This window comes from Actinia tenebrosa, unplaced genomic scaffold (assembly GCF_029948245.1).
Source record: "Actinia tenebrosa isolate PJP-AT-01 unplaced genomic scaffold, QUT_ActTen_1.0 PGA_scaffold8__29_contigs__length_14323225, whole genome shotgun sequence".
Classification (NCBI taxonomy): domain Eukaryota; kingdom Metazoa; phylum Cnidaria; class Anthozoa; order Actiniaria; family Actiniidae; genus Actinia; species Actinia tenebrosa.
This window is the reverse complement of record NW_028292585.1, coordinates 11,010,177-11,025,153: the sequence shown is the minus strand read 5'-3', so window position 1 is coordinate 11,025,153 and position 14,977 is coordinate 11,010,177. Positions and strand designations below refer to the sequence as shown.

The 14,977-nt window shown below is 33.8% G+C and overlaps 1 protein-coding gene across 3 annotated transcripts in view; it reads right to left on the bottom strand.

The window, feature by feature from the left end:
• LOC116305596 (polycystin-1-like protein 2) overlaps positions 1-14,977 on the bottom strand; it is a 106,925-nt gene that overhangs the window by 32,687 nt on the left and 59,261 nt on the right. Inside the window, exon 1 of one of the 3 annotated variants that reach the window (XM_031715534.2) lies at positions 4,092-4,347. The exons of the other annotated variants lie outside the window; for them this stretch is intronic. Within the exon in view, the coding sequence (XP_031571394.2) occupies positions 4,092-4,206 (115 nt within the window). The 5' untranslated portion in view covers positions 4,207-4,347. Of the gene's footprint in view, positions 1-4,091; positions 4,348-14,977 lie in introns of those variants that run through there. 3 annotated transcript variants of the gene reach the window in all.

Here is a 14,977-nt window from a genome sequence, read left to right as displayed (position 1 = left end):
CGGCCTATTGACGTGGATTAAAATGAATACTTTGTTCTCGAATATTCGATCCGAGCTGTTACTTTATTGGTTTTTGTACACTGCTTATTTCCTTTTCTTTATCTCTTTACTAGGGATCTTCACCAAGCAATTTCTTTTTGAACAGCCTACATAACGTGTTGAATAATTAATGATTATGAAGAGAAGTTATTTACATTAGGACAATACAATCCTGAAACCGAATAATCAAATAAAACTGGGTGTTATTGTAACCCTTTACTTTTATATTTCAAGCTTCAAAACCAAGGCAGAGGGGCCGGTAAAAGTCATGTCTTTGAAAATATGGAGCATAAAAATATTTTGGCTAATCCAAGGCAAGTTTAGGCTGAAGTAACTACGTATAATGTTTTACTGTTTGGACCCACTTATTTTGACTTCTGCCGAGTCAAATCGCAATACCTTATCAAATCAACTAAACACATTAGGTCTTTTAAATGTATAGAATGTGAAATTGAGTTACGAGAAATTCGACGCTCGATGCGAGTAGACATTCCTTGTCCCCGATTTGTGCCATTTCAACATTAACAAAAAAGAGTTTTTTTTCACCTTAAAACACGTCTTGTTTAATAAAGACATTTGATCATGAGTTTTATTGAAAGCATTCAATCATATGCAAAATGTATCAAGATGCTCGAATGTTCTCTATATGAACATACATACATGCATACATACATACATTCATGTATACATACATTCATGTATACATACATACATGCATACATACATACATTCACGTAGAAGACACAACTAAAAATATTAGCTAATATATTCGTATAACAAATCAGAATCTAAAACATTCAGGCGATTAATGAAAATCTTAGCGTGGCTTGGCTTGGGGTGAGATCAGTTTGTTCCTAGCGAATAGTGCCGGCATGTAGGTATACAAAGCTAGTTTATAGACTAAATAGGTTGATAATATACCTTACAACTAAGCAGTCTAACTAGTATTTTGGCATTTCAAATTCGCCCTTTTCTGCGAATTCTCATTTAGAATTTGTTTTCTTAGTTCCAACTGTATCAAAATTGGCAAGAGCTGTTGAACAATCGGTACTTTTGGTATATTTATCGCAATAAATATCTGGTTTTTTTTGTAGCAAGATCTCTAATCGATGTCGATCTGAATGTGTGTTTGTATTTATGTATGTATGTATGCTGTAGGCACTCTGTTATAGACTGAAAATCGAGTAGCCTATACAGTGGCGGATCCAGGATTTTTCAAAGGGGGGTCATTCCGTTTCTTAAACTGTGTTAATCATCTTTTGTGTAGTCGATGTTTGACAAAAAAATTGGCTCTAATCACCTAATTTACTACCTATTAACGGAACTTAAAGGTAAATTAAACATTATAACAGCAAGTATCTATCATTTCGTGTTCAACATTTATCTTTGTGGATACTTTTAAGCAAAATGTATATAAGACATATTTCTATTACCTAAAAGATCAAACCTTCAAGTGGGGTTCCGTGAACCCCTTCGACTCCCCCCCCCCTCCCTGGATCCGCCACTGCTATATGCTCTTATTCTTCTTCTCTTTTTCACGAATTTGCCCCCACCATATAAACGTCTGTAAAAGATGTGGAAAAACCCGTGGAAGGGCCTCTTTTTGTCAAGCATTGATTAACCAGGTCAAGTGCACACGACATAAACAAATGCATAACTTACTTCGAAAAAACAGCGTACACGCGTTCATTTTTTGCATTTTAAAAATCGGAAAATATTTTTTTGTTGGAAGAATTGCCCTATTTCACTATGACGTCAAGTCAAAACAGTCTATTGTGGAAACGCAGGGGGTCAAATCAACGCAAATTCACCGGTAATTGTTCTAAAACCCGTATCAATCCACGAAGAGTTGTAGAATAGCCAGCAAACGCTCAGAATATCTTTTAGTACATATTATTATCGTATTATATTATATCTGAAAACCAGGCCATTTTAGATTAAACTGTTTCGCTAGGAACAAATTTTGTTGAATTTTCTATTGGATTTGGCGATTCTATCCTCCACATAAACAAGCAGTGACGTCATAGTGAAATAGGGAAATTCGTAACTTGGATACATCACGTTTTAAGTTTGTGGTATCAAGCTTCCTAATTTCATATATATAATCACTACGGTTTCCATTGTTTCCTGAGGGGCGTACGATTGACAGCTAAGATCCATCTGGATGAATGGCGCCCTCGGTTATCCTACCCTCATATTATCACCAAAACAAAAAGAAAAGAAAATTGCTTCAAGGGAAAGATGTATTCCTTTCGACATGAAATGGAATGAAATGGAATGAAATGGAATGAAATGGAATGAAATGGAATGAAATGGAATGAAATGGAATGAAATGGAATGAAATGGAATGAAATGGAATGAAATGGAATGAAATGGAATGAAATGGAATGAAATGGAATGAAATGGAATGAAATGGAATGAAATGGAATGAAGAATGAATGAATGAAATGGAATGAAATGGAATGAAATGGAATGAAATGGAATTGAATGGAATGAAATGGAATGAAATGGAATGAAATGGAATGAAATGGATGATGAAATGGATGAATGGGAATGAAATGGATGAATGGCATGCTGGCTGCCTGGCTGCCCTGGCTGCCTGGCCTGCCCTGGCCTGCCCTGGCTGCCTGGCCTCCCTGGCCTGCCCTGGCCTGCCCTGGCTGCCTGGCCTCCCTGGCCTGCCCTGTGCTCTGCACTGGCTGCCCTGGTCTGCACTGGCCTGCCCTGGCTGACCTGGCTGCCCTGGCTGCCCCTGGCATGCCCTGGCTGCCCTGGCTTGCCCGGCCTGCCTTGGCCTGCCCTGGCTCCCCTGGCCTGCCTGGCCTGGCCTGCCTGGCCTGCCTGCCTGCTGGACTGAATGCCCTGAATGGAATGAAATGGAATGAAATGGAATGAAATGGAAGCCTCCTGCAGCAGGTGAAGGAATAACTAAAATATAATTCCTTCATGATTTCCGAAGAAAATATCCAATGCTTCCTCATATGCAATTAAATGTTAATAGCTGTTATTTAGTTCTTAGAGAATCACTCCGAAATACAACTAAGTGCTTTTTTATCAAAATGTGCCAAAATTTCACTGCTGGCATCCCATTTTATTAAATTAAGTTCTATCATCGGTAATGTTCTTATCTATTACACTGAATTACTTAGAATCATCATGATATGCGTAGTTTGATTATACTTATATTTTTCTACATTTATACTAATGATGTGCAGTCATACCAAATACCTTACGATTAACATGCGGAATTACGAAAAAAAAACAAAAAAAAACAAACAATACGAAAACCAAAATAATGCTATTGATAGATGCAAGTAAATATATAGTGTTATACTTAGTCAGTAATAAAGTAAGTTTACTGGGAAGCTAGCCATGAATGAAGCAACTTGAAAACTAATAATGCGATTTAAATTCTCTGTATTTTAACTCGCAACCAACAAAGTTGCGTTTAATTTAGGTAAGATATGCTCATTGCAAAAATGGAAAACACGCAAGTTTCCCTAGTCTGTATTTGGATATCGATATCTTTTCAAAAACTGTGGGTTTGAGAAGAAACTTAAAAAATTACCATAACTACGTTATCTATTCTCAACCACTCATCATTGAAGCAGAAAGTATTGGTCAAGGAACATTAGTATCCTAGGTTTATATATTGATTTATTATTGATTATTTTTCATCCAAATATGTAAGATGAAAATATATATAATCGTTATCTTGGTGTGACAGCAATTAATTTCATTAGGAATACTACGAGCGAAAGACCGAAAGAAAAGCGTAAACTTATACTAGTCGAAGTATTTTTCATTAGCTAAGCTCGAGCTTTATTTTAAAGGAATTAGAAATTACCAACTTAATGCTAGTTCTTATAAGTACAGTGTTTGTAGCTATGCGAATTTCAACAATATCGGAATATTTATGACTGTATGTTTATTTTGTATGTTCGTTTTCATATGCCAATTGTTTTATATATTACCAATTTTGAATACGAAAGTTATAAAGCTTTTCATGTATATGTATATATGACAGGATACCAGCGCCATATTTATGTTACCTTTAGGGGATGTCGAGAATAAACACGCTGAATGAACCAGGATAGTGATCAGAAAAGTATACTTGACGAAGATAAAATTTGGTGATCCATAGCGTAGTTTGTCTGCAATGGCCATTTCACAGGAAAAAAATAATAGCTGCCATATGCAGTTAAGTACGATTCCGCTTAGATTTTTGGCCGTGATGGCATTCTTTTCATCAATACCTAGCCTTTTTGTTCACCGCTCGATACAAATACAGTCTCACTTGTAAAATCAGTCTTGAAGTTTCGATAATAATGACATGACACGGAGAAGTTCTCTTTATGCCCTTAGGACATTTTTGTTATGCATCGTCTCATTTGAAAAAAAAAAACAGTCATCTGCAACAAAAGAGAATAAAGCAAAGTGAATAACGGAAAAATATTGATACTTATCACAAATAATAATAATATACAGATGAAAAAATATTTTGTTTTAGTAGTTAAAATTAGTTAAATAAAATTAATGAAATAATAATAATAATAATAATAATAATAATAATGATAATAGTAATAATAATAATGATAATAGTAATAATAATGATGATAGTAATAAGAATAATGATGACTATGATGATTATGATGATAGTAACAATAATAATAATAATAATAACAATAATAATAATGATAATAATAATAATAATGATAATAATAATGAAAGTACGTGGATTCAACTAAATTAGAATTCACACGTGACTCTTTATCAGTATTAGAGCAGTTTTCGCAGGTTTCTGGTAGTGCCTGCCTTGACTTTGGTGTGACATTGTCCGCGTCGTGTTCATGCCGTGTTTCAGGCACTTGATGAGAGTAAATACTCGCGCAATGTGATTGGTCCTTTGGTGTCACGACCCTGTTCGTGTCACTATAGCTTTTCACAGCGTCATACTGAAACTGCTCAAGTTCTCTTCCTATGAAGATTGGACATTAAAATTGAATAAGCGCTTTACATCTCCACGAGCTAAAAGCTAATGGTTGTCGACACTTTTCGATTACATGCTTCTGAACTGTAATAGTTTTTAGTGAAATTGTACGATGGAAATCGACACCATGTGAATGGGCGACTTGAAATAACAGTTCACTTGACTCCACCTTTTAAATATAGCAGATATTTTAAAATGTGCCACAGAAATGAAATGAGCACTTTTATACGCCTAGATACAAATTATATCGTGTTTAAAGTGTTGGATGGCAAGAGCTTTAAAGGGGTAGAGTCATGTGACATGTTAATGCAAAATGCCTTAAACGTAAAAATATCCGAGTTTCAAGATAAACCTTTGACGAAACTTCGAAGACTAAGATAGATTTTCGAATTTTCATAGGAACGCTTGGATGAATTTCACGTAATTCAATTAATTCACGGCTAATTGCAGGAACGTTGTCATATAAGATACAGTTTATAAATATTATAAATATTATGCATTATATATACAGCTTATTTATATATATATATATAACTTATCTCTAGGGAGCATTGAAATTAAAATGAAACAAATATTTATAACGATGTTTACTTATGAGAGAAAAAAAAATGATAACAACAACAATAATAATAATAATAATAATAATGATAATAATAATAATGATAATAATAATAATAATATAAAATAATAAAATAAAACAATAAAATAAAATGATAAAAAACCGCAGGGCAACACCACCATCAGCAATATCAACACATTTTTGAAACAATATCTGAATGCCATTTAGTTTGGAGAATTGCATTATTGACGATCAATAAGCAGATAAATTGCAAGTTGAATTGCCCTTACCCCACCCCCGCAAAAAAAAAAAAAAAAAAAAAAAACACGGTCCAACACTTTCCGCCATTCAACAACACCTCCTCTCCTACGCACATACGACAGCAACGACAAAACCTCCTCTCATGCAAACACAACTACAAAACTGCGTAACTGATTTCACACCTCCCGCCCACAGCAACACTCTCACCCCACCTACATGCCTGGCTGTCGGAATCGTTTGAATTTTTAGCTATGCAGTAAAATTGTTATGCAAGTTTTATTTGACCGTCGTTGCAAAAAATATCCCGATATTCTGTTAAGAGCAGCTGTGAGAAAGAACTCCTCGTGTTATTGGCTTTGCTGGATGCGATGTCTGTCAATTGAATTGTATTGTAATTGTATTGTCAATTGAAGAGTTGTATTGAATATTTAACGAAAGTTGTCTTACTTTGATTGAACTTCATCATACAAACAAGAAGGAAAACTAGAAGCGAGAAAGAAAGAAAAACTTAAAGCTATAGTCAAATATCAAGAATGAAATACCGTCAGAAGGAAAAAAAAAAGGGTCGCATGTACAATGAATTGATAACTTGAGCAGTTTCAATTCAATCAGTTAATCTAGGCTAAACCAAGAAATGGTATATTAATTATAATAATAATAAAAAAACACAACTATGACTTGTTCCTATTTGTTATAACTCCATAGCATTTGCACGATTTCTTACCACCATATTAATTTTTTGGAGTAAGAATAAAAGCTGAATAACAGGTACCTACCATATTTGATTGCTGTGGCACATGTATCACAATATCACAGCTTCTATAGATAATATTCAGTTTTTGATTACTTGTCAGTTAAGGACTTCTTAATTCAATCTTTCACAAACTATCTGGTGGTTTGTCGACTTTTGGTGGAAGTAGCCGCGGAACTGAAGCTGGCTAATGCATTAGGCTTTGAGGAAACATGAGAAAGGAATGAAGTATAATAGATCCTAAAACTCTTTATCAACACCCATGTATACGTTCCATTGGATAGATAAATTTACACGTCCGCGTTATCCTGCACTGTAATACTGGTTTGCTCAATGGACTTGTGTAAACCTTTTATCATTCAATACTTAATGAATATGGGCTGGAAGTATGGAAATATTGAAAATTTAACACTTTCACTAAGAACTCGAACATTCTCAATGTCGGAAATGAAAGGCATGTGTTTATAAATATGTTCAAAATACCTGACTCTAGAATCCAATGAAAAGGAATACAAATCGATCTCCGGTAATCGGTTTAACTTATATCCCATTTCCTTACTGATGATAAATTAATTAAACAAATTTTGCAAGTGCACTACGAAAACGCTTTATATAATTCTATTCATAAGATAAGATCAATAATTAATTCGAAAGCACTCTTGTAGGTAGCAAACAGATCTTGATGACCGTAACTTACTAGAAACTTATACTATTGTGAATATGATCATTTAGGACTATAAAATATATCAAACCCCAACCGGTGTAAATTAATAGACGTCTGTCCATCTTATGGCTGCACGTTTCAGTTTATTCTTAAGGCTCTTTTCTTTCTTTTTTTCTCTGAAAAAAATTACCTTTGAATTAGATAGTTTTGTGTTTTTATCAGTTATTTTTGATCGAATTCGTGCACAATTGAGGTTTTGTCTTTTTCTCTCTCTTTTGTTTTCTACTTCCTATTCAATTTTTTCCTCCAAGAGTTACTTTTTTTAAATTAAACGATTCAGCTAAGATACCCCTGGGCTAACGTTAAAAAACTCTTATACAACTGTTTCTGTTATTAATTCTTCCGTTTGGTTTCACTTGATTGAAATCCTTCCAATTGACTCAGTTTTGATCTTTAAAGGTATGCGATCTAACGTCATTCACTAATAATAAAATAAGAAAACAATAAGTAACTTTCTAGAAGATAGTAATTGTGAATGAAAAGTTTTATTAATCCGTGCATCGGTTTATTGTTTAATATTTCTCGAAAAAGAAAATCCGATTACCTTGATAATTTATACTTAAAATAAATATAGTAATTAATTTTTATAGTTTGCCTCCCTGTATATCAGCATGTTCATCTGTGTTTTCTTTTCTAGTTTCAAAATTAGCACAATTTGATTATAGTTAACACGATTCGATTATTTTCGGTCATAGAAAACAACCAGCCTCCTACAAGGGCTGTTTTGTGCAACTTTCGTTCACTGTCTAGCTTACAAGCTGAAGGCAAATAGGCACTATATATGTGCTTGAATAAATGAATATAAAAAAGTTTACTCAAAAGAAATATTTTTAGTAATAAATTGAATAGTTTCGGAGATACATGTAGAACAGACACTGATTTTTAAACGTGATATTTATAAACAATGATGATCAATGACATAATTGTGTGGGAATTGGTGTTACCACACAGCAATGCATCCGTTTTTTCTTCAATTATAATTGCTTGTTATCAAATGAATAGAATGATCTCGAATCCTCGCTAGCTGTAGACATGATATGCGCTTCTGATTAATAGAAGATGTTTGTCTGCAGCTTGGATTAAGTTCGATTTATGCAAATAAATGTCACCATAGACTGCCCTATGATATTACATAATAAATTTATGTATATAGCGCTAATTCACTAATTGTTCTAAGCGCTTTACAATACTGAGTATATAAAGAAAAAATAATAACTAATAATTAAAAAAGTTATGATTATGTAATTTAACATGAATAAGATTATATGTACATTAAAACATTCAACTCAAAATACTAAGAATATAAAAACTATCTAATTATATCTATAGTTCCGGCGATTTCCCCCTACCACTCTAGGATCATGACATGTACAGTTTCTTTTCCGCATCCCTGAGATAAACAATGAAAATCAACAATTGTGATGTGAATCTCTTTTTAACTTCAACCCCCCCCCCCCCCCCTCCCTTTTTTTTTTTTTTTTCGCCAACTGGTTTCAAAATTCCCGAAAGATGTCATTGCTTTAAAGCTAACTGCTACAAGCTGCGTATAGTAATACATTTAATGGTCTATTTCAGTTAACACGTCTTTGCCACCATTCCATACACACAAGGCGGCAGGCAAGCGACTAGTGCAGACGAGACGGAACAGTAGCAAAAAACAAACAAACAAACAAACAAACAAACAAAACTAAAAAAATAAAAAAAAAAATTAGAATAGCTTTCATTTTTTACTTTCCCTCTCGCTATTTATAAAAAGGTTATGAATAGAGTTACTAAATTTGTGTCTTAATCCAAGGAAAGTATTGCCATTCGTGACAAATAAAGGTGAAATGGCTTTCTGAATAGATAGATAAATAGATGGATTGATAAATACACTTTATTTCCCGAGGGAAACCGTAATTACCGAGAAAAAACTGAACTCTTCCTTACGGCGTCCCTTACGGCCCTGTTCATTTGTCCATTTAGATTGGACTTCTGGTAATAAAATAATATTCACCATAAGGAAACCGTATCTAACTGTCATAAGACACACATTCTAATCTCATTCACTGATCGAGAAAGATAGATGGAATGACATTGCAGAAAAGGGAATAAAACATTAGAAATGATATCGCGGAAAGAATGCGAAGTAATGTACTGGGGGGGGGGGGGGGGGGGGGGCAATTCTCGTCAACAGAATGATCAATAGTGATCAACTGCTATGGGTCTAGTATGGATCTCTTTCGCTAGTAGTGACTGCTATGGATGGAATTAAAATCTCTAGGATAAAACATATAATAAATGCCATTTTGAACAGAGCTGATTTTTTTTCAGTCCAGCTGGGATCCTAAAAATCGTGCGTTGTGATTCGATTTCGAGCCGAAAAGTTCTTACTCAATCATCATTTCATAAGAATTACTTTGTGTATGAGATAGAATGGCGTTTTCCGTTTATCGACATCTTGTCTTGTTCCAGAGATATCTATTTTTTCGAATTTGACGTCATTTATGACCATTTACTGCATTCAGATTCCAGCAGATAAATAAAGGAAAAATACCTCTTGCAATATAAAGCAGATTCCAAGATAAAACTTTGAACAATAATAGTACTAACCATAATAGCGATAGTGCTAACCTGGAAACAACTTCAGTTAAAGACCTCTCCCTTATGAAAATCAAGACCCTTGAAACCGAACCCGTTTCCATGGCAACGCCGTTTCTGTACACTGTTGAGTATTATGGTTAGTGCTATAAATTTGCCGCTAAGACCTGCTTTTATTTATAGGCTATCTGTTGCATATTGCAAGTAAAGTGCTGCGAGTAGGCATGGAGGGTACTGATTCATGGTCGCTGTATACAGTCAATTCAAAAAACGTTGTCGTCGACCGGCTCAAGCCTACGCGACTGGACCGAAAGGAATATGGCTAAAAATCCATGAAGCGGTTAAATATTCGTTCTGAATTAATTGTCCCGCTAGTAATAAGATAATAATGGCGAGAAACAATCCATAAAATGCATGTAATTGGGTTTAGGGAAAGAAAAACAAAGTAGTTATGATTCAGTTCACAATTTCGAAAATATGAAGGCATTAAAAAAACGTCTTCTTCGACACTTCTCGCTTGCCTACGAAGGTTCATGCTTTAAACCAGGCATAACTAGTCAGATAAAATCATAGAATCAACTCGGCTACAATGATTGCTACCCAGAGTTCCTTTCGGTCCAGTCGCGTAGGCTAGAGTTGGTCGACGACAACATTTTTTGAATTGACTGTATTGTTTATCTATTGCCTGCCTCTATATTTGATTTATTTGTCATATTGTAGCTAACCACAATAATACTGGACATAAGTATAACTGTTTCTAACAAGTACAATCATTTTTTTATAAATATATAAACTTAGAAATGGATGTCTCAGCAATAGCGGGAAGATAAACAGCTACATGTAGGTCATACGGGTCAAAAGTAAGATGGGAATTATATAACACTAACTTCATTCAGGGAGAACATCTACGTAGTAGAGATTTATTATCATAATCACTGTCCATAAAAGCATCGATAAGGCTAATAAAATAGCTTTGCTTTTCCCTTAAAGTATCCCTATGAATCGTTTGTGAGCCTAGGACAGTGCTTCTCGCATTTCTTGAGTGCTTACGGCGCTTCCTAAGTGCTTTATAACTAAACGGAGCACGGAAAAAGCTGTTTTATTCGTATTATATAGTTACTTAATTTATTTCGTTATTAAATTTATCTAAGGAAAGAAAGACGGTCGCAGGATATAGCAGCACTTAGCGCGCGGAGATGCGTCAGAACTGGTGGGTTACACGGGATTGCACTCTTTTTATTTCTTTCATTATAATTTTTTTTTTCTTGGACAGAAATCAAGTGAATTAATGATTTTTTTAATCCTAACAGTGTCTTGCGAAAAAGAAAGGAGACCGTGGCACTTTTTAAAACTGAAATGTATAACTAAATGTATAATATATGTACATATGTGTAAAAAATGTACATATGTGTAATAAATGTAAATTATAAAGTCAATTCAATGTCAATATCTTTTTTCCGTAGTCGTCTAACATTGTGTTCAGTCTACATCTTGTGATCCAATATAGGCTTTGCACCATCACGTGACGGCAAACATGTAAATGGCAGAGACAATACAATCGTTTTACATGAGAAATAATTCAATTCCAAAGAGGAAAGAGATTTTATTGTTCTTATAGCGGAGCTCCATACTTAAGAAAAAATATCATCGAGTTTTTTTTTATATCGAGTTGATTTTTCATGGCTTGGCTAACGTCACTTCCGTCCGTCCGTACGTACATACATATGTACGTCCGTGTACACGACACAGCAATCCCGCTTGATGTCAAAGAAAAACTACTCAAATGCGGCTCTCAAATGCAAAGAAAAAATCGCTTTAGGACAAGTTATAGACCAAAAACAATTTTAATAATACTTTCATGTAGTCAAAGATGGATCAAGAAGTGTTCTTCAAGAATTCAGGTGTGTGTTTTTAGCAAATAATCGTATATTATCTTTTTTTTTTTCTTTTTTTTTTGACAAGCATTTTTCTCGACGAATCGATGAATGAAAGGCTTTCTCTCAAAACTTTTTATATTTTTATAGATAAGCTTTATTTATTTCAATGCTGGAGGAAATATAACACGAAGAACATATTACGAACAAATTTTCGTCCTTTACTTAGCTTTGTAAATCTTTAACAATCGCCCCCTATGGCGGGGTCCCATCGGCAAAACAAAGAACACTTTTATTCAATAATTTCATATCTTTCTACAGATAATTTATCTAATCATTGAATGAAATATAAATTTTTACTAAATATTCAACTGTTTATTAAGCTGTTCGAGCAAGTATGGTTATAAAAATGAGCTTAAATTTGTGTTGTTGAGAGATGTTATTGTATAAAGACCTACAAGACTTTCACTTTAAAAAGCTAAAAAAGTATTTAAAAACATTTACAAACGCCAATTTACTCTGCCAAAGAAATTAGTCATTTTGTATTTTGCATTGCCTTTATTTTTTGCTCACCTTAACCAGTTTTCATGTATGTTTTTAAGACTTGGATTGTCCTAAATCTCCAGATGTTCGATTTCAATGAAAGACATCCGAGGAAAATTTCACTAAACTTTATATTGTATTGGATTATCTGTAGTTATCTTTTGTTTTTCTTAAGTAAAAGAGATTCAAAGCCTAAAACTGTCGGCCTTGCAAAAGGCTTTGTCGAAGAATCTTCCAAGAACAAAACTAGCCCCTGGGGGGGTGGTGAGTTGTGTACAAAATTCCTGAAGTGGGAGAGTATACTCGCGCAAAAAAAAAAACGAAACAAAACAAAACAAAAACAAAAAAACAAAAACAAAAACAAAAACCAAAAAAAAAAAAACAAAAAAAACAAAAGAAAAACAAAAAAAAAACAACAAACAAACAAACAAACAAAAAAAAAAAACACAACAACAACAAACAAACAAAAAAAACCAAAACAATGTAGTGCATTTCGATTCTATTTCACTGCATGGTTTTTATATAATTGAATTTTTTTTTTTTTCCGATCTTGTTTTTACCCTTCAGTTTCATTCAAATTGTTCTCCCTGTGACTTCCGTATCGGGAGCTCCACTTTTAGGCAGTGCCTAAATATATACATATTACTATATAACCACAGGCAGTGGAAGCTGTATGCGCGCCGGCGCACTTGACGATGCAAAGCCTAGTGAACGAGCGAGACCATGGGTAATTCAGACTGAAACCTAATTTCTCCATTTTATTTTGACCTTGGTCTTAAAACTATTTACAGTTTAATGAAACTGACTTCTAGATCGAGTTGATAAGGGATCCCTGAAGAGACCGCCAATATTTAATTTCGACTATTCTAGCAACAGCGACACAGCTGACATCGAAACTTTCACTCGGCTAGTTATGCAGACTGATTGGCATGAACACTTATCAAATAGCGATTTCTTTCTTTCTTTCTTTCTTTCTTTCTTTCTCTCTTTCTTTCTTTCTTTCTTTCCTTCCTTCCTTCCTTCCTTCCTTCCTTCCTTCCTTCCTTCCTTCCTTCCTTCCTTTCTTTCTTTCTTTCTTTCTTTCGAATTCTTTCTTTCTTTCTTTCAACAAACAGTTTTCAAGTTTATTTTAGAAATTAGGTAGATGTTAAAAAACGTCTTTCAAGTGAAATTTTAGATATCTAGAGGGCATCGCATAATATGAGTATTGCTGTTTACCTAGTAGACAAGTTTTCTGTTGAGATAAACCTACAAAGATGTCTGCAATAAAGAATCAGCCTTTGTAAAAAAAACAAAACAAAAAAACAAAAAAAAAATAAAATAAAATAAAAACAACAACAACAACAACAAAAAAAAAACAAAAAAAAAAAAAAAAAGCAACAACAACAAAAAAACAAAAAACAGAAGGATGTAAAAGAAAAGAAGAATGGCGCATGAAAAAGGGAATATAGATGCTTAGAATATTTATATGTCATTAATTGAACATAAAACACAATAAAACATGAAAATGATAGGGCTAAAGTCAATTAGCAGTGAAACCAATTAGTGCAGGTAGACATATACACCGTTTTTTTCCGCTAATTGTCTTTTTTTACTGCCCATCTTATTAACACCATAAATAAAATTCCCCCGATTAACAATAATGAAGCACATACATATTTGCTAAGCAAAAATTACATAGTAAAGAAGGCCTCGATATTACTAAAAACAGATTGCTAAATCAAGCATCAAAGAAACAACTCAATAATGGTTTGCCTTATAAATTTAAGACAGTAACATATATGTTTTTGAATATCTCTATGATCCCTATACGCCTTGCTCATACGACTGCTATTGACTGGAACACTAGCGCTGCTTTGCACTCACAAGTCGCGGCTTGAGAATAAATTTAGGCGGATTAAACAAAGGTTTTTTACTCTCACGATAATAAACATGGTTGCTGCGTGAGTAACGACGATTGATTATTCGTTACAAAAAATGTTAACTGAAATTCATAGAAATTTGCTAAGTTTGTATTTTCCTTCTTGCCAAGTTCATTAAGCACGGCTTAAAATAAATTGAAATGTTCCAAAAGCTATGCGCAACTAACCCGGTCCAATTTATTGCGTTGTAAAAAAGTAGAATCGTTTTTGCTGACGCCAGTTGTTCGGCACTTCAATTTTTATATTGGTTTCATTTATTTCTAATAACCGGATCTGACACCTAGGGGAAAAAAATATTTCCGATAACCAATTTGAAAAAAACGAAAAGAAATATATTAATTCCAACTGATGAGTTCTTGAGCTAACAGAAAACATTAACTCCAAGAATACGATACATAACACGGAACATATTTTAGAAACTGAAGAGTACAAAATTTAGTCTAAATTCCTTTTTGCACATCAGCATGATTACGTTATGCTAACCCTAGGTTTAAAACTGAAGAGCTGAGTGTTGCATACTACTTGAGAAAATAGAAATATATGCATTTCCCTTCTCAAACTTACCTTTTCTTTCATTCTCTCTCTTTCTCTTTCCCTCCTTTTCCCTCCTTCTCTTTCTCTCTCTCTCTCTCTCACTCACACACACATACATAAACAAAAGCATTTTCAATTCTTAATGCGGCCATGGTAAGACTTCGTTTATCATTGGTGGTATAAACTTCTTGTATTGGTAA